This window comes from Aricia agestis, chromosome 18 (genome assembly GCF_905147365.1).
Source record: "Aricia agestis chromosome 18, ilAriAges1.1, whole genome shotgun sequence".
Classification (NCBI taxonomy): domain Eukaryota; kingdom Metazoa; phylum Arthropoda; class Insecta; order Lepidoptera; family Lycaenidae; genus Aricia; species Aricia agestis.
Window position 1 is genome coordinate 6,704,535 of NC_056423.1, and position 24,471 is coordinate 6,729,005.

Sequence of the window (24,471 nt, forward strand, 5' to 3'; positions counted from 1 at the left end):
ACAATGCAGGCTGATCACCTGATAGTCTGACAAGTAAGATGATCCATGCGTCGGATGGGCATGTAAAATGTCGGTCCTGCGCCTGATCTCTCGCCAGTCGTGACGGTCTTCCGTGCCACTGGGTTATGAGAGTAAAAGGAATAGAGAGTGCTCTTGTGTACTGCGCACACACTTGGGCACTATAAAATTACTCCTGCGTACCTGGCCTGGTTTCAATGAAACCGGCCACCGTCACCGAAACCGGTGTGGGGAGTATTATTTACATGAAGAATAGACCACGTGAAAGGACATAGGTTTCTTTTTTGCGGAAAAATGTATGCTTTCCGTGACATTCCTAAATTACGCGGGCGATGCATAGTGATTACACCCTTTCCGTGAGCGCATCGCCGCTTTGGTAGCGCAGCGCCCACTTCGAAACGGGCGTACATCGCAATATTTTAATTTCGCCGTAACTTCTAAACCAAACATCAAATTTTAATAATTCAAAGACCAAATATATTCTACATAAACTGATATACTTAGTGATGAAATAATTTCTTTTGATAAGGATTATTAGCATGAGTAAAATAAATCCGTTTAAATGTAGATCAATAAAAAACAAGATTTTTAAATAAAAAAATGGTTGTTGTGCCTCACTTGACATAGATAGGTATAGCGTGTCGCGGACATTTTTGTAGATATTTATAAGATCTACATTTACTTAGAACATTGTATACTTAGTTCTATCTTTTATAGTTTAGGCAGCGTACGCAAAATATGTAAATTTTCTGGTTATTTCCGAAAAACTGAAATATCTTACCTATATTTTCCAAAATAAAAAGTAGCCTATGTTACTCGTAAATAATGTAGCTTTCGAATGGTGAAATAATTTTTAAAATCGGTCCAGTAGTTTTTGAGCCTATTCATTACAATTAAACAAACAAACAAACAAAGTTTACCTCTTTATAATATTAGTATAGAAAATCGCAGGAAAGTCAATGCTGTACATTGAATATTTTTGTACAATCCATACTAATATTATAAATGCGAAAGTATCTCTGTCTGTCTGTCTGTCTGTCTGTCTGTCTGTCTTGCTTTCACGCCAAAACTACTGAACCGATTGCAATGAAATTTTGTATACAGTTATTCTAGAGTCTGAGAAAGGACATAGGCTACATTTTGATGTGGGAAAATATCTTATTTCCATGAAAATTTCGATGAAAATGAATTCGCATTGCGCGTGGCCAGCGCTTATCCCGGGGGTCCTGGGTTCGAGTCCCGCAGGCGGAACAAAAAGTTTTCAATTTTCCTGGGTCTTGGATGTGTATTAAAATAAAATTTCAAAAATCTTAAACATATTTTATGTATAATATTATAAAAAATCCAGAAATATATCAATGGAATGAACATTTTAGTTCTAATACGATTCAACAGATGGCGTTTTATTTTTTACTTTATTGTAACATAGAACTAATCATACTTATTAGTTAGTATGTTTATGTTTATAGTTTTTAATACGTTAGAATATGATGTTTAATAATATTATAATCCATACTAATATTATAAATGCGAAAGTATCTCTGTCTGTCTGTCTGTCTGTCTTGCTTTCACGCCAAAACTACTGAACCGATTGCAATGGCAATTTAAAATTTGGCATAAAATATAAAGTTTAATATAAAAAAATGAAATACTTATCGTGGGCACACTGCACAACTGTATTGATTTAAGGGGTACCAGGGTTTTTTTATAAAAGCTTTTGACACCAATTTTGTTGACATCACGCGCTATAAACTGAAGTCCACGCGGACGAAGTCGCGGGCAACAGCTAGTAAATAATACTTGGGACGTGATCTACTATACTAACGCGGACGAAGTCGCGGGCAACAGCTAGTCTAGTATAAAAGTCGATACATTTACTTAAGTAAGTATATAGATTTTTCCATTTTCATTTTGGATTTTTTTTTTTTTTGGTTTTACCATAAATTTAACAATTTTGTCTTTGTTTGTTTATAGCAATAACCACGATGATTTTGCGAAAACGACGTCAAAGACGAGTCGTGAACTCGTGACTAAACCAAGAGCTGAGACCATCCGAGACTCTACAAAGTTACCGAAAATTAGAAAAATACATTTTAAAATAATAATTATTGTATCTAGTAAATAGTATATTATTTTAGACTGATATAATATTTAGGATTTTGGTTTTACTTAGAACCTTATTTTGATGACGTATTGTGTTAATAATTCCAAAATAAATTAAGTGCTAGGTAATAATTGGTACTACTAATATAAATATATATTCTGTGGCCCTAGTAATGAACCTTTGATAATAATTATAAATCATGTTTAAATAATGTGCACTACTTTAAACTTTTTATCTATTACTATGATCACAGTACTCAATAATTAAGAGCCTAGATCTTAATACAATGAATGTCACGCTTGCCTGCGGTCGAACTGTAAATATTGCGACACAATTTTTTCATTACTGGCTTCTTTGTCACCCACAACCTCGTCAACTAACTGGTACATGGCTACGAATTATTGGAATACTCACGGTCCTTCCCTCGTCTGCAGTTCAGATATAAATATTGTGCAAGAGGTTATGACATTATTACAGCACAATCGGTCCATCGGGAAACAACTATGAAGTCTCCGTTGAGCGTTTTGTTCGTGGTGGCGGGAGTTGCGGCGGTGCACGTGGGGTATGCGCCTGCGACGAGCTACATCTACAGGAGCGATAACGGCGGACCCGGGAACCTTATCCAACTCGGCTCCCATCAGTACCAGCAGCCGCATGCGTTCGCGCCGCCCCTGCCGATCGCGCAGCCGATCCAGGCGATAGAAGCGTACGATCTGGCGCCTCTACCGCTGCCGTACGTCGCCGCTAAGCCCATCGTGATCGAGGATGCCGAGGAAGACGATGAATCCGAAGAAGATTCAGGGGAATATCTACACAACGACCACGAGGGCGGCGGCGGTAGCGACTACGGCGAGGAGCATTCCGCGGCTCACGGCGAGAAAGGCAGCAAAGGGTATCATTCCCAGGATCATCATGCGAAGGGCGCCTCCGGGAGCTATGGCAAGGAGCATAAGGAAGGATACTTCAAGGGTTCCGAAGGGGAAAAGGGCGAGCATCACGACGCAGCCGATGCACATGGCTCTCACCACGAAGGCGGTGGAAGCTACAAGGGTGGGGACCACGGCCACAAATCCCACTTCAGCAAGGGTGAGGACGTGACTGGGTACCATAAAGTCTTCCACAAGGATGAGTTCAAGAAGGACCATGATTTCTACGACGTGGCCGACAGGAAGGGACATTTCAGCAAACACGGCAACGAGAAGGAGGAGCACGGGTCCGAGGAAGGTAGCCACGAGAAGGGAGGCCACGCTGATGGTGGATATTCTAAGGGCGATTTTGGAAAGTCCGGCTTCCACGCTAAAGGTCACGTGGATGAGGCAGAATCTGGTCAATCGAGTGAGGAGGGGCACGATAGTCATTATAACCACCACGAGGACCACGGGAAAAAGGGGGGAAGCGCGCACGAAAAGGAGTACGAATACGATGATGATGAAGATGATGATGATCATTGAATTTAGGAATTAGTGTGTAATTTGGATATTTTGTTATGTTTTTACACGGCGATGTCGATTTTTTGTACAGTAGTCAAATAAATTAATATAATAAAAGCGTCTGTTTTGCTAATTTCAAGGTTTCCTCTTTTTATAGGTTCCTGGCTATTTTTCTCCATTTTCTATTTGGTTGCATATTCTGAATAAAAACTCTACAAACAAAATAAAAAGGTGAAATCGTTAGCATGTTTTCTAAGTTCGGTAGTCAGATTACAACTAAAAGTAATATTATGACACAATGTTGATCAGTAAACAAACAAATTAAATAAATAGGTATACCATGCAAAAGCCATGTCAAAAACACAAGTACTTCGTATAGACCAGGGGTCACCAAATGGCGGACCGCGGTCCGCATCCGGACCGCCGACCCATTGTGTGCGGACCAAGCATGTTCGAAGATGATCTTCGTACATCTTAGGACTTCAACATATCCAGGATTTAATGTCAATATCTATATCTTGCACCAATATTTCACTTCAAACTTCAGAGAGATGGCTACAAAAAAATGGTTACTTTTCTCATTCTATCATTCATATCTAAAAATACCTTTAATTTCCGTAATTACTAATTACCTTTAATAAAAAAAATTATATAAAATGTGTGGACCGCGAAGGTCATTTCGAAACGGACCCCGAGCGAAACTAATTGGTGACCCCTGGTATAGACTAGAACTAGAAAGAGTAAAGACTGAAGAATGTGTGATGTCGATGCTGGTAGTGCTAAAAATATTATCCGGTGGCCTGAGCGGTCGCCTAGCGTCGCCCCCGCCCCCAATAATATTGGTGCGATTTCGTAAAGGCTCAGTAATAAAAAGCTCGATGGTCGAAGGTCAAACTAGGCGTACGGTCGTATACGGTACCTACAGCTTTAAGTTAATTTGGCATATTAATGCGCAATGCGCATCCTCTCATTCTCATGGTAACCCGGGATACCTCTCAAGTACCGACCCTAATTATGTATAATGTTAAGGCATTTTATCGATAATCCATAGATAACGAAATACGATATAATATAATACGAAAAATAAGCTTGTTTTTAAAAGCGTACACTTTCTTAGAAGCTGTAGCTTGATAGATAGATAATGTATGTAAAATTTCTCTAGCAACAGCTGTGGTTTGTCACAAAATGGTTTGTCACATAATAAGCTGTGGTTTGTCACAAAATGGTTTGTCACATAGTATGTGGCAGTCCACATTGGTTTTCTCTTCCCAGTGGAAGAGATAACCAATGCTGATTCGATTGACGAAAAAACTTTCATATTTGAGAGTAGAATCATCGAACTCTTTGATAAACATGCACCGTTACGCCCTGTTAAAATAAAGCACCTTCCAGCGCCATGGCTAACAGACGATATTAAATCCTTAATAAATAAAAAAAATCGTGCAAAAGCTAAATTACGCCTAACATATTCTGATGTCAACAAATTAGCCTATAATAAACTCCGCAATCGCTGCAACACAATGTGCAGAGATGCGCAAAAACGTCACATTCAATCGTGTGTCGAAAATGGTGACCAAGCTAAAGTATGGAGGTTTTTAAAGTCACTTGGAGTTGGCAAAGATCCTAAAACCTCAATTTCGTCCGACATTGATTTAGATCTCTTAAATAGTCATTTTGCTAACCCCGCGCATGTCTACGATACTCACAAAAAAGCTCACACAAGTCATACTATATCTAACTTACCTATACCAGATTACCCCCCATTTTCTTTTAAGGATTTATCTATCAGTGATGTTAAAAAGGCTGTTCTGTCAATTTCATCTAAGGCTGTGGGTAGTGACAACATTGGGCGTAACATAATAGTTCCATTGCTTGACACATTATCTCCAGTCCTCGTTTCTCTTTTTCCCTCAAAACCTCTGCTTTTCCTAGCTCTTGGAAAGATTCTTATATAATTCCTCTGCCCAAGAAATCTAGTCCCCTATCTTTCTCTGATTACCGCCCAATTTCAATACTTCCTTTCCTCTCGAAAATCCTTGAACGTTTAGTACAGCAACAGCTTTGCTCTTTCCTTAATTTAAATAATATATTAAATCCTCTGCTATCAGGTTTTCGCCCCGGCCATAGTACTTCTACAGCCTTAGTTAAAATTACTGATGACATTCGTCACGGCATGGATAACCAAAATCTAACCATTCTCATCCTTTTAGACTTTAGCAATGCTTTCAATACAGTAGATTTTATTACTCCATAAGGTAGCGTGTTATCTTCTCTTCTATTTTCCATTTTCATAAACTCTGTTTCACAAATTTTTTTTCTTTCTACCATATGTATGCAGACGACTTACAAATCTATAGACAGGCCTTACTTTCCTCACTTTCTAACGTGATTGCTCAACTTTCAGAAATACTAAAGTGGAGCAATTATTACGGTCTTAATCTCAACCCGAAAAAAACCCAGTGCATCATCATTGGTAGCAGGCAGCTGATTGCTAAAGTCGACTGGGCTAACTTACCAGAAATAATTCTTGACGGGGCTATCATACCCTATAGCTCCTCCGTTCGCAACCTCGGTATATACTTTGACCGCACTCTTTCATGGAACACCCAAACTCAAGAACTCCGCAAGAAGCTCTTCGCTGCCACTGCTTCTCTCAGACGCCTCAGCTTCTTCCTTCCTGTATCAACCAAAATCTCATTAATTCACGCTCTACTCTTCCCTTACCTAGATTACGCAGATGTCTGCTACAGTGATCTAAATGATCAACTTCTTTCTTCCCTTGAACGCCTGCAAAATCTTTGCATCCGATTCATCTTTGGTCTGAGAAAATACGATCACATATCTAACTACCGGACAGAGCTAAAGTGGCTACCTGTTAAGTTGCGTCGGAATACACATATTCTTCATCTTCTTTTTAATATTCTATTTAATCCCAAAACTCCTGCTTACCTCAAACAAAACTTTACCTTTCTTGGACACAAGCATCCTACACTTAGCTCAGCCAATAAATTAACTCTTGCCTTCCCTTCCCACAACACTAACTTCTATGACATCCTTCACCGTCTCTGCTATTCGTCTGTGGAATTCTTTACCCGAAAGCATACATAAGTCCAAATCTATTGATACTTTTAAAAAAAGACTCAAACAATATTACTTAGATTTAGCTGCACACTCTTAAACCCTTACGATTTCTCCTCTTCTTCGATTCATATTATTATATTACTTATATGTATTTATTTTATTCGGTATAAAGTATCTATTATATTTATTTATGTATATACTAATAGTATCTTATCTTATTTTTATTTTAAATATTTTTAGTTATATTTTATGGTTGCCTGGTAGAGACTGCTTCTAGCAGTAAGGCCGCCAATTCAAACTATTTCTGTTTTTGTAACTTGTGTAAATTGATCTGTTTTGTTTGTTTGAATAAAGAGTTATTTATTTATTTATTTAAGTTTATTACTTTACAGTTTACACTTTACACTCACAAAATTGTTGTGTTTTAAAATTAGTAATTAAATTATGTTCTTTTTTTTAATTTCGTTTTCAAAGACAGAATTCACGATAGAAAAATGTTTTGGTGCCTAAGTAAACAATCGTTCCTAGAGCTCCTACCCAGTACCCACTTTTTTTGCGTTGGGGGAATGCGTTTATGAATCCCCGGGGCCTGGGGTGGACCACCGAGGTATGTGGGACTCCTCGAGGTGGACGGAAGACGCACCCCGGACTACGCACTAAAACTCCAACGGTGTTCCTGCTCCTGAAGGTGGGACTACGGGAAACGCGTGATACACGACCGCAGAACCCAGTACCCACTTGCCTTACAAATTAATAATAATTATACAATCCAATGATACTGATTACTGATTAACCATAGTGTATGAAAGTTTTTTTTTATATGAAAATCATGCGACCCTGAATTTCAGAATCAATTTGTTGCGTTTCGGTTGAGCAGCTCGAATTACATCTTCTGATTCACTGTGACAGACTGGAAAATTTACGATTAATTTGTGGGGTTCAGTATAAATAAAAATTAAAGCAAGTAAGTATAGATAACAATCTTATAAATAAAATTCTCGTGTCAGAATGTTAGGCCGCGTACTCCTCCGAAACTGCTTTCTGATTTTAACCAAATTTTATATGCATATTCAGTGGCTCTGAGAATCGGCTACTGGGTACTTTTTATATAGATAAGTGCATTTGTTGAATAAATAATAGTAAATTATTACAACTCGAGACTGACGGCGACCATTGTAAAAGCTGACTTTAAGACATAAACAATAATTGCTGGGCATGTCACCCATTGTCCTATTTAAATATTAACGTAAGTAATTGGGCATCTATTACAATGGGACCATTCTGGCACGAAGCATATTATGTCTAGGTTGTGTCTAACTTTAAGATTTTTTGGGTTTTTAGATGGTTGGGTGGATGGATCAGCCTTGGTCGTAGCCAAATCTCAAATTAATCATCCGTAACTAAATCACAACTCATCTGCGAAAGCCTTGCCCCGAAGAAGGCTATATAACCACTACGATTGTCATGTATGTCAGTGCCGCAACCTACTCTGATTGTGCAACAGACAAAAACGAGATCATGTTCAAATTGATTGTTCTTCCGATTTTGTTTCTTTGCGCTGAATCGTTGCCGATCGACCTAGATTCAGATAGTGATCTAGGAGATCTATCGTACTCAGTTGAAGAAGAAGACCTCGACGACTACTACTCAGACGACGAAGCGAATAAGAAAGAAAAAGCATCTGGATTCAAAAAGAAGAGTACGAACAAGAAAGGTACCGAAACAAGCTACGACTACGAAGATCTCAAGAATTATTTGAAATCTGTAGCATCTCACGATGCGGGCACTAAAAATAATGGTGATGTTTTTGGATTCATACAAGGTTTAATTACCAACGGTGTTGGAATTAAAGGGAACGAGACCAGAAAATATAGAAAAGGCACCAAAACGCGAGGATTCCACAGGGTACATCATAAAGACGAGTACAAAAAGGATAAAGAAATATACGAGGATGATGAAACTAGTGGTGTGATAAAGAAAGTCGGTGCCAAGGGTCTGGGTATAAAAGTTGGGGGTGGTGCGGCTTTTGACCGGGGATTCTACCACCACGATCGCCATAAAGGCCTATACGGCAAGGAAAGGTTTTCTGGTGCCGGTAATGACAAAAAACAGTACAGTGGCTATAACGATTCACAAGGACTCAATGAATATTTTCAAATAAAGAAGAAATAATTATTATTCTAGACTTTAGTGAGCAAGAAGTTTGTGATCTAGTGAAGTTAAAATGTAGACTTGTTCATACTTTTCAATAAATTTTGTCAGTAATCAATTTTATACTTAGTTATTTTAATTAGGTAATAGATATACTTAATATATTGTCCAATATCCATGAATTGCTAAAGACATGTTGGCCTAATGCTTATAACTGCTTATAATAATTTATATCACCTTTAAATATAAAATATATAGTGTTTTCGGCATCTGGAACTGCCCCGGGGCAAGGCAGGCAGGGTAGACCGAATGGATACGGAAATAGCCAAACAAACCCGATGATCCACGAATCACGTAGATATATATACTAGTGCAATGCGTATATAGTTTATGTTCTTAATTTAAACTTTGGTTATTTTCATATCCGTTCAACCCGGCCGGCCCTGCCTGCCTTACCCCGGGGCAGTTCTAGATGCCGAAAACGCTATTAGTTTCGACTTTCGTCTGGATTGTGTATTCATTTTTTTCTTACACCGAAAAAACATAATTTGTATTAGGCAACATTTTCTATCAGTGTCAACGTCATTCCATTCGACATTCGTGTCAAGTTTGACAGTTGACGTTTGACATCTTCATTATCTTTGGTGATGTTCACGGTGTTGAATGAAATCAAGGTGTTTGTTTTAAATGATTGTGAAACAAAGAAAAACATATATACGAATTAAATGAGGCTCGATAGAGTGAGATTTCTTAACATTACTCATGAGTACGGAAGAGACTCTGTTGAATCTCGATTTCGACAAACCCAACACAACGATTACGCCTCCCGATGACGGCGTGGTTTCTTTATCAAGTAGTGCTGAAGACATTTGTTTAGTGCCAGAGGTCGGGTTCGAAGGAAACCTGGATTCGCCAGGCGTAAACCGTGAGTCGCAGCCACTGCTCGGTGGCCGCGGCGACTTGGACTTGTCGTTCAACCATTTCCCAGGTACCATACCTGCCTCTATTGACGTCGTAAAATTAATTAAATATACACATTTACATGCATTATGAGCAGTAGCTGGGTGAATAACACTCGTAACATCTTATTATATACGCGTCTAAGATGTTGTATGGCTTCAAGAAAACATAAAATCAATATTTTACATAAATTAATTGAAGACTCAATTTGATCTTCACCTTGACATGAAAACTTTTCATTTTGCCTGCTGTGATTGCTCATCGTTTGTGTTTATTGTTACTATCATACTTCAAATTGTAAGATTATAGAAAGTCAATAATCTGAAAAACTACTGTGAACTTAGGTACAGATAAAGAAATGTCACTTTTCATACTTGTTGGTGTGTATTATTTGTGAATTTTGCTAAAACAAAAAGAAACATGGAATTTCCATTTCAATGCAGTGAGTATTGGATATAACAATAGTGGTAATTACTTTATTGTAATTATCTAACATTTTTTTCTTGGAATTAATAGGTTTATAATCAAACATATGTTCTCCGTGCAATGTGGAACTAATTTGATTGTTGTTCTCTATTACTTACTTTTTGTATTTTATTTAAAGTTATAAAATGGAGTATTGTTTCTATAGAGTTACTTTTTAATGTTACAGAAAATATGTTTTTCAACAAAAATTTTAGTGTATTATAATATTATAAAAACTATAACCAGTATACATATAAACATTAATGGGTTTAGTAATTTATTGTTTTCTATGTCACTTGTTATTACTATCTAGGGACATAGATTGCCAATAATTAATAATTAGCATATTGGTTTTACTGCCATTTTATCTAGATATACTTTCATAATATCACAAACATTGTTAAAATTCATTTTAATTTAAATTTTTTCACATACAGACAATTAGACCAAATTAATATGCCACTATTTTGTTGGTACTTACCTGATATGTCATATGTATTAATAAATTGGTAGCATTACATACTGCACTTTGTATGACAATTGTCAACTAATCAAAATTAATTGAAACAGTAAAGTAAATTTAAACATAAAAATAATAATACGACCTGTTTCATATTTTTTAAACACAATAATTAAATTTATATATTGAAGTTTATTATTTTAGTAAAGCAAGAAACATGATCTTATAGTAAGTATCATTAAAATATACTTTTAGTGCATGATTCAGAGTTCTTTTAGCAGTTATACAGACAACTATTTAAGGTGAAACTTGCTAATAAATAAAAAAATAACTTGAATATTCTGAATAAATGTGAAATAGTGACAGAATGTTATTTCAATAAAATAACTATTACACATAGGAGTAGGACAAGTACACATACATAGGACAAACTTGTGAGCTACTATGTTCTGATAGTAAGTAAATCATACGTGGGAGAGCCATGCTTCGGCACGAATGGGCCGGCTCGACCGGAGAAATACCACGTTCTCACAGAAAACCGGCGTGAAACAGCACTTGCGCTGTGTTTCGCTGAGTGAGTGAGTTTACCGGAGGCCCAATTCCCTTTCCTATCCTCCCCTATTCCCTTCTCTTCCCATCCCTACCCTCCCCTATTACCCTATTCCCTCTTAAAAGGCCGGCAACGCACCTGCAGCTCTTCTGATGCTGCGAGTGTCCATGGGCGACGGAAGTTGCTTTCCATCAGGTAACCCGTTTGCTCGTTTGCCCCCTTCTTTCATAAAAAAAAAAAATCCTTTACGGAGGGAAACAAGCTTTTATATTTAACTAGATTTATCATTCCTTGAGTCTGTTATAAATGTTTTTATACGAAATTTCACCTAAAAAAATTCAGTGGAAAAATTGGAAGCCACCATTTCATATTTATTATTTAATTAACATTATATGACTTTGAAATACAAAAATAAACACCTGTTTATCCAGACCTGAAATAATGTTTTCTTTTAAATTATATTTGAACACACAAACCGGCTTTCATATTTTTGTATGTATGTTCTTTGTAACTTTGCCAATAATTTGACACAGAAGTCAAAGTCTTATATTTTGTGCCCTTGAAATATTTTTTTTATTACTGCCCAGGAGTTTATTTTTAATTATATATCTTTTTTTTTCAGATGACCCCCAGTTTACGGAGCTGCTATGGCAGGCGGAGGTAGCCATTGACAATGGCATATTCCCTGAGAGGATATATCAGGGCTCCAGTGGCTCGTACTTTGTCAAAAATCCTGGAGGGGTAAGTATTTATTTTACTGTTTATGTATCGCGCGAGACCATGCATTTTTTTTATGAAATAAGGGGGCAAACAAGCAAACGGGTCACCTGATGGAAAGCAGCATCAGAATAGCTGCAGGTGCGTTGCCGGCCTTTTAAGAGGGAATAGGGTAATAGGGGAGGGTAGGGCAAGGAATAGGGTAGGGGATTGGGCCTCCGGTAAACTCACTCACTCGGCAAAACACAGCGCAAGCGCTGTTTCACGCCGGTTTTCTGTGAGAACGTGGTATTTCTCCGGTCAAGCCGGCCCATTCGTCCCGAAGCATGGCTCTCCCACGTATATTTTTTCTATGTTCTTGTAGAATGCACTATCCACTATGACTTTGATCAAAATTGGTGTTATAGTTTCCGATCTTATTTGATGCAAACAAACAAGTTTTTCCTTTTTATAATCGGTATAGTTTAGTAAAAATAGGTCTCAGTAGTTTCTATATAGCCTTTCTGGCCGATAAAATCTATACTTAGAATTTTCAATATTAATTTTATTTTCAAAATTTGTTATGAGTTTTGTCTCTTTAAAAGTTACAGTAAGTATATGAAAATTTATATTTAAAAAACAAGGTTAAATTTTACAAACAAGTCTTACGCCATACATTTAAGAGTTAACACTCAAATGAAAATAAATTTGCATACAATTAAATATAGTGATATGTTTTATTATTGTTTTGTTGCATTTGAGACCAATAAACTTGATTTAGACTAAAGGTTAAATGTTATCTCTTATTTTTAGACATGGTCAAGCTAGTATGGTGAACAGCTTAGCTTTTAACCTGTTGTCTGAGGTAACAGTAGCATAACAATGTTGATTAAAATAATTGATAAAAATCAAGTTTTACTTTGGAGATACTTTTAGTCCCGGATATAGGTTTTATTTTATTGTGGTAACATGAATGGTGAACCAATGTAAAAAGTATAATAATATTATGCTTCTTTAGTTAGTCCAGTCTGTTTTATCTAATTGTAAGTGTCTTTAATAAAATAAGCAATCCTGATGACATTTAAAATTCGCACTTTGCGTTCGAATTTTAAATTATACTCTGGATATTTTGTTTTATCAAATATGCTTGTAATTAGATAATATAAACAGTACTGATTAAGAGGAAGCAAAGATTAAAGTTCTTTGCGGGGATAGAGAGTTGTAAGATTCTAACCCTCTTTCTTGGTACAAAGAATACAATTACATATATTATTGTGAATGTACCATCAAGGAAGTTGATTCCTATGCAATTGACAGACCAACGTTATTTGGTCGAATATGTCAATTTAATGTTAATTGTGATCTGTCAACTGGGTTTGACGTAACGCGACCAAACTACTTAGGTCCCCGATTTGCATAGGAATCAACTTCTCTGATTTTTATGTATAATTAATAAGGCAATTTAAATACCAGTCTTTATTTGGAGGAAGTTTCCAGTATTTTTTTCACAGCGTTATAATAATATTATACTGTTTACTGTTATAGTATTTTTTTACACTTGGACCTGAATCCTGATTCGTCAAAAATGATAACAGTGATTATTATTATATACTTTAGATATAAAAATACATTTATTCGGCGCTTTAACCATTTGTATGATTTTGATAGACTGTCTGTATATTTTGTAAGTCGTATATAATTTGCACCAACATTCTGCAAAAAATTGATATTGTCACAAAAAGTGAATGTTTCCGCCCGGGATCGAACCGGGGGCCTTGTGCGTGTGAAGCACACGTGATAACCACTACACTACGGAAACTTGAGAGAGGATTGCCAAATTACGATACTGTTTAACTAAACCGTAGTGATTATATTCTCTTTGACTGCCGCACTCAAGACGAGTATTAATTACTTAACTGTAATTAAATGAATATTTTGTCATTAGCCCCATACATTAACTGTCAAACTCTTCATTAAATTGAAGTTTAATCATCATTAAGAGCCCCCGCAGACTGCAGACTTTTAGTCGGCCGTCTCAGTACGGCAGTAAGTGAAAGCACATACAATTTGCTATCGTTTAAAATAATTAATCTGCCGACCACTTAAAATTCTAATACTTTATGGGTTTTTGGCAGTGGAAACTGGAAAGCATCTCACAAAAAGGTTCGGCAATGGGAGGCGAGATTCTTAGTTATTTTATACCGAAGAAAATAAGATAAAAATTAAGCTTTACGTAGAATCGTACCCCTGCAACCTGCGAATCGAACGGACGTTCGAATAATGAGAATCGGCCGTCGCCAAATTACGCTATCGCTAAACAAACTGTTATGTGAGCGTTATCAGCTGATAAGATCTACCCGTTCATGGTTACAGGCAAACAGTGCAAATTGCAATCGATAACGATTAACGCCAGACGTCGTATACAAAACATATTTTGTACTATAAATGAGGCAAGCCATACTAATATTAAAAATGCGAAAGTGCGTCTGTCTGTAACCTCTTCACACTCAAATCGCTGAACCGATTTTGATGAAATGTAGGCCGGTATCTATAATCAGTACTTAAGATGCGACCCGGTCTCAAGACGCGGTTCGGCTCTGCGATTGGTTCAAATTTTGACAGCCAAACAATCGCAGAGCCTGAACCGTGTCTTGAGACCAAGATGCATCTTGAGTACTGACTATTTATACTGGCCTTAGTATGAGATACTTTAAGTCCCGGGAAAGGACATAGGATCCTTTTTATCCCGGAAAAATGTACGGTTCCAGCGCAATGAAAGAATTTTGGTGCAACGGAGTTGCGGGCGTCATCTAGTATTTATATAATTGTGTTCTCGGCTACGGGCAACAGCTGCATTTTAATTAAAGGATATCAGGCAATTTATATACAATGTTAGTCTAAAATATAGCTGCGCGGCCAGACCTAGGATTATTTAAAATATCCAGGCGGTAGGCCATATTAAGAACTTAAAACGAAAATTTAAGTAACTACTAAAAACGTATAGTAACAATGTTAAATTCATAGAATTAGTTTAAGGTGTAAATAACCTAGTTATTGGTAATATTCTTAGTTCTGGCCGCGCACTTATTTATTTTTAGACCAAAATGCCTGATGTCCTTTGGGGTAGTTAGAAGGTGTTGAGGGTGAAACGATCTAGCTAGGTCATATTGCTGGTGAAGCCGTACATTTTTTAAATAAGTACTTAAGTTTTTTACGTTATGAACATAGAGCAAAGTTCGGTTACTTCTTGTTATCTTAACCGCTGTCATTGTAAAACAGTAAGTTCCAAGCTGTTAAAAACTGTAGCTAATAAGAATAACACCTAAAATCGAATATTCGTGTAGGTGTTTCGGAGCAATGATGCAGTGAAAGAAACATCCCTAAAAAACAAAAGTTCTTTATTAATAATTATAATATTATTTTGCTTCTAGGGCCCTTAGACTAGGGGTCATCCATAAAGGGTAGGCCCCTAGGCCCTAGTAAATAATAAGTACTTAATTAATAGGCATAGCACACGACCTACATAACTTACCACAGATTGTATGTAAATTGATCATTTAGTCTCCACTTACGCTGCGGTTATTATTATTTATTTGAACAAGGTCTTGTCAATATGGCCTCGATGTCATCTACTGTAAGTAGATGACAACGAGCCTTCTTTACGGTTCATATACTATTATACTAAAATAACAATTACTTTAGATCATTGCCATTAACATTAAAAAAACCGTCTGTCAAAAATTTGTCTATGAATATTGAATACAATTTTGAAAATTCAAATTTCAATTTTTTTTCAGAAAATAGTCGGCGTGTTTAAGCCCAAAGATGAGGAGCCGTACGGGCGGCTCAACCCGAAATGGACCAAGTGGATGCACAAGCTGTGCTGTCCGTGCTGCTTCGGCCGGTCCTGCCTCATACCCAACCAGGGCTACCTGTCAGAGGCCGGCGCTAGCCTCGTCGACTCCAAGATCGGACTCAAGATAGTGCCAAAGACGAGAGTGAGTACCATCAGAGAAATTGGGGAAGCTATGTTAAATATTTGGCATGCATTCCAAAATATAACCCTATATATATTAGCCAGGATATTGATTTACTTATAAAGCCGCCTCCCCATACAGGCGAACGCGTTGGCCGACGCGTTGGCAGTGCGCTTGCAACGGCGTTTGTGAGTAATCCACACATAGGAAGGTCGTTCAGTATCCTTTGGATCGCGCCAATGTGCGGACGGATTCAAAATGGATGTTGAGTCGCTAACAGCTGCAGCTGTATATTTATTCATAGTTTATAATTACTTTGTAAATGTGGACAAGAAAAAGTTTTAAAGGGTATTCTCGAAATAAATAAATAAAAGGCGAGAAAACGTAACAAACAAAGAAATAAACTCACTTTTACATAATATTTTATAAAATTAAAATAATATAAGTCATCATTTTACTACCTACTTATTATTTATTAAATTTATTAAATTATTAATATAAAAATTATTACATATTATTATAATAATCATAACTATAAGTCCGGGCGAACTGATCGCGCGGCCTATGTGTGGATGGAGCGCAAAGCTTGCGACAAATGTCCTTTGATCTTTCCGACACCGCGCGGAAAGTTCGCAAACGCGTCGGCCAACGTCTAAATACCTACGGCCAACGCGCGAACGCCCGTTCTACACATTGGGCCAACGCGTCTGCCAACGCGTTCGCCTATATGGAGTGCCGACTTAAGACTTTGTTGGGATATCATTATTTCAAATATGTTACAAAATATTATACTACTAATACGTCATAATATCCTAAGATCCGACCGTAAAATCCTGCAGGAATCGTTTTTTTCGATCAAATATATTTTAAAATAATCTTTGGAAAGTATAGAATGGATCAATGTTGGGCAAGTACCTCTAATTGAGCAAAATGAAATTCAATAGAAAAGTAAGAACTAAGAAAGAATGACATTGAGGAATGACATGACACTACGCATAAAAATAAAAACGCCTGTTAAATAAAAATAGCAATCCTGCGGGTTCTCGACGTCCTCAAATCCAGCTAGGCATAATAATTGTAGGCCTGAACATACCTATGCATAATGCGTAATGCAACTGGCAACCATGGATATTCATGTACAAAATGCGTAAAACTTTAATTTTGTACCAAAATTATTTAAAAAATCGATGCTTTAATTTTTATGAAGAACTATGTCTGTTTACGGGCTGGCAGGTTGCGGCCGACTTAGAGCTGGCAACCATTTATACCTTATTTTGTCACGTCATTTTCTTTCAAATTATGTAAAATTACTGAAAAAAAAAGATACATGCAAATTTATGCATTTATCTCATGAACATTAAACTTAATTAAAGGTACTTGCGGCTACTTTTGACAAGGCAACCCAACATTAATCCATTCTATACGTTCTAAAGATTATTTTAAAATATATTTGATCGAAAAAAACGATTCCTGCAGGATTTTACGGTCGGATCCAATACTATAAGGAAGTAAATAAATATATTTTTACAATGGATATGCTATAGTCTATACTCTATACAATGTCCCGTCCTTGCTTGATGCTTTCGAATTATTGTCGAATAGTCGAATTGTTGGGCGTATAAAGACAGAACATGGTATTATAGATTATTCACTGCGTAAATTAATAAGTTGTATAATCTATTATTCATTGACAATCTGTCACTCACGAGTCACGGGCCACGACCCTATTCTCTATGGTAATCTATGACCCATTGACATTTTTTTTCTAACCACTCTATTCTCTATGGTTGCAGGTGGTGAAGCTAGTGTCGGAGACGTTCAACTACCTGCGCATAGACCGGGAGCGGTCGCGGCTGAAGCGCGCCATCACAGAACAGTTCCCGAACCTCAGGTTCAACCGGATGGGTCTGCCGCCTAAGGTACTAATAGTGAAGATAGATCATGTCAAATTAAAAAAAAAATGGAGTAGACTCCTAAACTCTTAGGAATATAAAAAACTTTGACATAATGTAGGAAACAAAGTCCTTAAGTCCAAAATGAAAGAAGTGCTATGGTATTTAATGCTTACTATTATAATTACGTCTGTCTGTCTTTTTGTCTATAAACTTTTCGCGTAAAACCAAGCTTGCAGCCACCATCTAATAAACAAGAATTTTAGGCCCATTGGCACTAGTCTGCGTTCAACTTGATTTAGAATTAAATACTTATTATGCTATCTTGTTCTTTCTTCAAACTTATAGAAGAGATTGAAGGCATCCATACTAATATTATAAATGCGAAACTGTGTCTGTCTGTTACCTCTTCACGCCAAAACCGCTGAACCGATTTTGCTGAAATTTGGTATGAAGATACTTTGAGTCCCGGGAAAGGACATAGGATACTTTTTATCCCGGAAAAATGTACGGTTCCCGCGCGATAAACAAATTTTGGCGCAACGGAGTTGCGGGCGTCATCTAGTAATACATAAGTACTATTTATTAACAATTATTTCATCATATTTATGTATTACAAAACTTAGACTAGATTAAAAACATTCTTCCCATTAATTAGGCCGCCTCAAATAAACTTAAATGTCCGCAACGACTGCAGTAGTGTCGTGTGTTCCCAGGTGGGTTCGTTCCAGCTGTTCGTGGAGGGGTATAAAGACGCGGACTACTGGCTGCGCCGCTTCGAACAGGACCCCCCCTCTGAGCACATAATGAGGAAGTTAGTATTAGTTTGCCTAAGTGTCTAAAAACGCGGCCGAAGTTCAGCACGATTACGCCAGCAATATGCTTCGCATACAATATAACGTGTCGTAATTTCGGCATGGTGTGTCATCGGTAATTTAAAATACATTGCAGGCGTAATCTTGCCGAATTTCGGCCGTGTTTTTTACGCGTGGGACGTGTAGGGCATGTTCCGAAATATAACTTAGTATATATGTGAAAGCACATTTGTTAAGACGCTGATATAAACTAACATATACGAAAACTGGGCAATTCCGGAAATATTACATACATGCGAGTCGAATTGATAACCTCCTTTTCTGAAGTCGGTTAAAAAACGTGTTGTCGCCAGGTTTCAGCTGCAGTTCGAGCGGCTGGTGGTGCTGGACTACATAATCCGCAACACGGACCGCGGCAACGACAACTGGCTGATCAAGTACGACGCGCCCGGACAGGACGTCAGCATGACCGATCCCTCGGTGAGATATGAGGGATATATAATATATGATACCCCCCACACCGGTTTTGGTGACGGTGGCCGGTTTCATTGAAACCAGGCCAGGTACGCAGGAGTAATTTTAAAGTGCCCAAGTGTGTGCGCATTACACAAGAGCACTCTCTATTCCTTTACTCTCATAACCCAGTGGGACGGAAGACCGACACGACCGGCGAGAGATCAGGCGCAAGACCGACTTTTTACATGCCCATCCGACGCATCATCTTACTTGTCAGACAATTAGGTGATCAGCCTGCATTGTCCTAACCAAACTTGGATATAAATGTTTCCAACGCGGGAATCGAACCCACGACCTCCGAGTCAAGAGCCACGCTCTTAACCACTGGACCACGGAGGCGGGATATATTGATGCTTAGCATATGCACCCCTTCTGGTGTTGCGATTGTCCATGGGCGACGGTAGTTGTTTCCATCAACATCAAGTAATAGGGTCCCATTTTTTACCCGTTTAAACCCTAAAACCCAAGGTAAACATAACGTGTTCTTAAAAAGACGAAATAATAAACCTAAATATTGTGCAAGACAGGCAACAGATATGAAAGTAACTGTCACTTTTTAGGCGTAAAAAAGACGGACATTTTTTTATTCCCATTAATGTTAGTAAGCATTAACTTTTCTAGGAGTGGACGGGTAGCTCTGAGGTGTGTATAGCGGCGATCGACAACGGGTTGGCGTTCCCGTTCAAGCACCCGGACTCGTGGCGCGCCTACCCCTACCACTGGGCCTGGCTGCCGCAGGCCAAGAAACCCTTCAGCCACGAGACCAAGTTAGTACCCAACTGGCCCACTGGCCAAGAGAAACCACGTCTGGCTATGATAAACCATAATGGCGAAGCTGTCTATAATGTAGATCATTTTGGCTAGTAGCCTAAAATATAAATATACTAGATGACGCCCACAACTCCGTTGCGCCAAAATTCGTTTATCGCGCGGAAACCGTACATTTTTGCGGGATAAAATGTATCCTATGTCCTTTCCCGGAACTCAAAGTATCTCCATACCAAATGTCAGCGAAATCGGTTCAGCGGTTTGGGCGTGAAGAGGTAACAGACAGACAGACACACTTTCGCATTTATAATTATAATATATTAGTACGGATGAAATCCTACCGTCTGTTATTCTCTAGTGATAAAAAAATAATGTGACTAAAATTTATGTCATGTGACTAAAATTTGTGTCATTTTTTGTCATTAAAAATTCTCGCGGCCGATCTCAATACTGGGTAATACCTAGGTTCGCGACCGAAAGGTAGCTTTCGGTCGCGAACCTAGGTAAAGAAACGCAGTGTTTCTTAACCTTATTGTATCGATAAGGTTAAGAAGCACTGCTTTCATTCAATGTATTTTGTCTTAACTTAATAGTAATTTTCAGGGAGTTGGTGCTGCCTCTATTGTCGGATATGAACTTCGTGCAGGAACTGTGCGATGAGCTACATGTGCTGTTTAAAGTGAGTAAAGTAAATCTTTAAACTGTAGTTTTAGCACTAATGTTCGAAATAAGTCTACTTGTTTTGTTGATAATAATCTCAATACTTATTCGCAATGATGAAATACTCAAACCAGATATGTTACTACCGCGCGCGTTGTGAAGCTTCAAATACGGCCCAATTGGGCCGTCTGTTGTTTAGTCTGCATCGAGCGCAGTCACGAACGTGCCGCGTCTTGTCTTACCTAAATAAATTGAAAATGACGTCGTGCGTGTTTCTAAAATGTACCAATTATGACTCGAAAGTAAACAAAACACATGGAATCTCTTACCACATGTCTTGATTGCAATAAATACCTCGATTATTTTCATTTTCAATTATTTTTTCGAACAATCTAGAAAAAATCGAATTTTCGTCATAGCTCAGGCGAAGGAAAAGACAGCGATACGATTCGACGTTTAAAAATAGAACTGTCTCTTTTATGTAAATGGTTTTTCGTATCTTTTGTTTCACTTATCTGTCAAATTTGTCAATGTTTGCAATTTTGAATTTGAAAATTGTTCGGAAGAGATTTAAGCCGGAAAATAGTATGGACGTAACATATCTGTATAGTTAGAATATCATTGCTTATTCCCATTTGAAGTAATTATAAACACAATATCATTTTCATCAAAATCAGTTCAGCAGTGGAAGGGTGTATACTGTATAGGCTATAGTTTTTTAGCCGTCTAAGGTTTTTTGGCGGACCTACACTTACAGGCCAGTTAACTAAAGCTGGCATGATCAACACATTTACACATTGCGCTTGTGTAGTGTCTGTGAATAAGCGCGCGGCGTGACGTCGTACTGCATACTCATCATGAAAAGTCTGCCCGTCTCTCTCGCGCGCAGTCTATCTTATGAGCGTGAAGGGGACAGTTACTGTTTTTCTTTTGCTACTGTTTAATACAGCGTGATGTTACAAGTCAGTCGCGTGTGATCGGCGCGCGGCCGCCGGCCAGCGTTCGGGACTCTAGTCTACCTACAAAATCATTTATTTTTAAACATACTGTATAGTGAAATTGCATAAGTTTGAGGACTGTGAACGTGCCAGCTTTAGTTAACTGACCTATAGTTTATTAGTAACGACGTTTTTACTCCTATCTTAATACTCCCAACAAAACTAAAATAAGCAAAGCTCAGTCTTAATTCATTTTTGATTATTAAAAATGTAATATAATTTATAATGCATTTGATCGACTGCGTCAGAACGAGGGTTGTGTTTCTAGAGTGTATGTATGTATACTTATTAAATATTATCGATCTAGTCGGTAGATGCATTTAGGGTGGGTTGCACAAGAGGCGTGGTTAAAGTTAAAGTTATGGTTATAGTTAAGGCTAACTTTAACTTTGACCACAGAATTTGACAGATGACAGCTGGTCCGACAAGGTGGGGGCACTGCTGGTAAAGGAGAACTGTCAAAAATGGCGTTTTTGTATATGACAGCGTTAGTTCCTTTTTTCGCCACGTTCATTCAAAGCCTTGTCGAGCTCAAGGTTATGGTTAAATATGGCGTCCATTTTTGACTTTAACCAAAGATTTAACATTTTGCATTGTAGTTATAGTTAAAGTTACATCTGTTATAGCTATACTAAGTTGGTGCAACCCACCCTTAGTGAGCTAGAAAGGTATCATTAGTCAGTCAGATAGTATTGGGGTCAATTCAGACCGCAAAATTGACCCTTAGGGAGTGACACTTGATGCATAAACAACACATATTCATACGTAAATTGTTGAATAAGAGTTTTCGATATTTCATTTGTCGCTAGGAGGCAGACCCAACTCACACAAAGCGTCGCCTGGTGAAAAAACTATCAATAAGAATTTTCCGCCACTTTCCTGCCACCAGGTGGAGCTATGTAGCCAGTTGTGTCAATTGTTGTATCAAACAGCTGTCACGTACTTTGCCAGATATATTATATCGTTTTAGTGTGTGACCAAAAATTAACCTTCTGTCAGACATTTGTTTTAGGCTTCAGTCGCTAAATCAGTGGGCAGCGGCGCGTTCCAATGTATAGATTTACTAGCTGTGTCCCGCGGTGTTACTCGCGGTTTAAGTGATATATATAATAAACTGTGAAAAGTACCAATAATAGGGTCAAAACGGATATGAATAATTATTATGGTACCATAATATTAGTAGGATATGGACGGTTCTCGAAAACAGCGGCGCGGGAGCGGCGCGCGGCGTACTAGAACGAGCCGCTCCCGCCCCGCTGCCCGCTGATTTCGGGACTAAAGCCTTAGAGCATTACTTAATTTTTTAAACTGACTATTTTCTTATCAATTACAGCAAGACAAGGGCTTTGACAAGGGTCTCTTCGAGCGGCAGATGTCCGTGGTCCGGGGGCAGGTCCTCAACCTGACGCAGGCGCTCAAGGACGGCAAGAGCCCCGTCCAGCTGGTGCAGATGCCCGCCGTCATAGTGGAGAGGTAACGTGGACTCTATTGTCACCGCCGCAAGGTCCAATATCCCCCGTGCTCGATAGCACAGGCAGCTGAAAATTCTTACCAGCTGAAATGTTGAACTTCTACAATAAAACAGGCATTAATCCTTATAACATTTTTAAGTCAGAACCACCTTAAGCTCTATTACACCCTTTCTTATAAAAAAATTACACAGTAAAAAAGCTATACTATAAGTGTTTTGTTTTTTGTCTCGAGCGGCTTTTCCAATTTAACAGTAAAAAAACATTGTGAAAATTCGTTATGCACATTATAACTTTTTTCATTAGTAAGGCGGCTAGTATATTTAATACGCTTTAATTAGCTTTATTATAAGTATTTTAACACGGTTCTTTTTACCTGTATGTATGCATTCTATCTTAACTATCTTTGGGACTAAGGGCCTGTTCTCCACTTTCTGATAAGTGCCGAATAGGCTATCCGCCAATTAACTTGACAGATCAAGTATGGAGAATCTGTCAAAAAGTTGTGAATAGCCTATTCGGCACTTTATCAGAAAGTTGTGAAACAGGCCCTAAGCGTGTTTAAAATATATATCCAGGTCTAAGAGCGGCACGACGTCGTCGCGTTTCTTCGACTCGTTCCAGCAGCGCTTCCAGCACAAGTCGCCCTTCTTCTCCTGGTGGTGATGCGCACACACACCGGTAAGTGCCATCGAGGAAATTGATTCCTAGGCACTTGACGGACCTACGTTATATGGTCGGGTTATGTCAATTCAATGTTTTTTTTTTATGAAATAAGGGGGCAAACGAGCAAACGGGTCACCTGATGGAAAGCAACTTCCGTCGCCCATGGACACTCGCAGCATCAGAAGGGCTGCAGGTGCGTTGCCGGCATTTTAGAGGGAATAGGGTAATAGGGGAGGGTAGGGATGGGAAGGGAAAGGAATAGGGGAGGGTAGCGAAGGGAATAGGGTAGGGGATTGGGCCTCCGGTGAACTCACTCGGCGAAACACAGCGCAAGCGCTGTTTCACGCCGGTTTTCTGTGAGAACGTGGTGTTTCTCCGGAAATTAATTGTATTTATAAATAAATTTTAATTCTTTTGTTACAGACACCTTTGGCGATAGTTCCACATTTGTTATTTAGGAAACATGTATGTATAGCGCATTTTAAAATTGTAGTTAAACAAAGAATTTTAAACTTTAAACAATACTCAAATGTTTAAAACACACATGATCATTTATATTTGTTTGGAATTAAATTTGTGTATTTTGGGCCCATTTGCGCCAGTCTAGGTTAAAGTTAGTCCCTGGCTGTCATAATATTATCGCTTTCTCTCTTCGTATAAATGAAAGAGAAAGTTTGATATTTCAATATAGGACTAGCAATTGCCTAGATAAGCGCAAGTGAGCCCTTCAAAAAGGAGGAGGTCTTGTCAAGACCAACATATTATATTAACAATATTTTTATGTTAAGCTCTCAA

The 24,471-nt window shown here is 38.1% G+C and overlaps 3 protein-coding genes and 1 non-coding gene across 5 annotated transcripts; 3 read left to right on the forward strand and 1 right to left on the reverse strand.

Annotated features, from left to right (window-relative positions):
* The first annotated feature begins 2,520 nt into the window (after window positions 1–2,520).
* LOC121736191 (probable zinc transporter protein DDB_G0282067) lies at window positions 2,521–3,573 on the forward strand. The gene has a single exon (XM_042127279.1). The coding sequence runs from the start codon at window positions 2,626–2,628 to the stop codon at window positions 3,571–3,573; it is 948 nt and encodes a 315-aa protein (XP_041983213.1). The 5' UTR covers window positions 2,521–2,625.
* Window positions 3,574–8,151: 4,578 nt separating this feature from the next.
* LOC121736192 lies at window positions 8,152–8,805 on the forward strand. Its single transcript, XM_042127280.1, has one exon. The coding sequence runs from the start codon at window positions 8,152–8,154 to the stop codon at window positions 8,803–8,805; it is 654 nt and encodes a 217-aa protein (XP_041983214.1).
* A 608-nt stretch (window positions 8,806–9,413) lies between these two features.
* LOC121735783 (phosphatidylinositol 4-kinase type 2-beta) lies at window positions 9,414–24,236 on the forward strand. 2 transcript variants are annotated; one of them, XM_042126727.1, is made up of 11 exons: window positions 9,414–9,772; window positions 11,842–11,960; window positions 15,713–15,913; window positions 17,686–17,811; window positions 18,501–18,598; window positions 18,953–19,079; window positions 19,737–19,882; window positions 20,487–20,562; window positions 22,875–23,014; window positions 23,589–23,691; window positions 24,100–24,236. In XM_042126727.1, exons 1-10 carry the CDS (start codon window positions 9,547–9,549, stop codon window positions 23,674–23,676), a joined length of 1,347 nt encoding a protein of 448 aa, XP_041982661.1. In that variant the 5' UTR covers window positions 9,414–9,546; the 3' UTR covers window positions 23,677–23,691; window positions 24,100–24,236. The 2 variants fall into 2 exon arrangements, with proteins under 2 accessions (XP_041982661.1, XP_041982662.1); XM_042126728.1 differs by lacking the exon at window positions 9,414–9,772 and adding an exon at window positions 10,114–10,186.
* Window positions 13,662–13,734, reverse strand: Trnav-cac. The gene has a single exon. It is a non-coding gene; the product is annotated as a tRNA-Val (tRNA).
* Window positions 24,237–24,471: the final 235 nt, after the last annotated feature.

Coding starts and splice junctions, on each gene's coding strand:
- LOC121736191 (XM_042127279.1), top strand. CDS start 2,626: ATGAAGTCTCCGTTGAGCGTTTTGTTCGTGGTGGCGGGAGTTGCGGCG.
- LOC121736192 (XM_042127280.1), top strand. CDS start 8,152: ATGTTCAAATTGATTGTTCTTCCGATTTTGTTTCTTTGCGCTGAATCG.
- LOC121735783 (XM_042126727.1), top strand. CDS start 9,547: ATGAGTACGGAAGAGACTCTGTTGAATCTCGATTTCGACAAACCCAAC. Junction 9,773..11,841: donor GTCGTTCAACCATTTCCCAG/GTACCATACCTG, acceptor TTTTTTTTTCAG/ATGACCCCCAGTTTACGGAG. Junction 20,563..22,874: donor AGCTACATGTGCTGTTTAAA/GTGAGTAAAGTA, acceptor TATCAATTACAG/CAAGACAAGGGCTTTGACAA.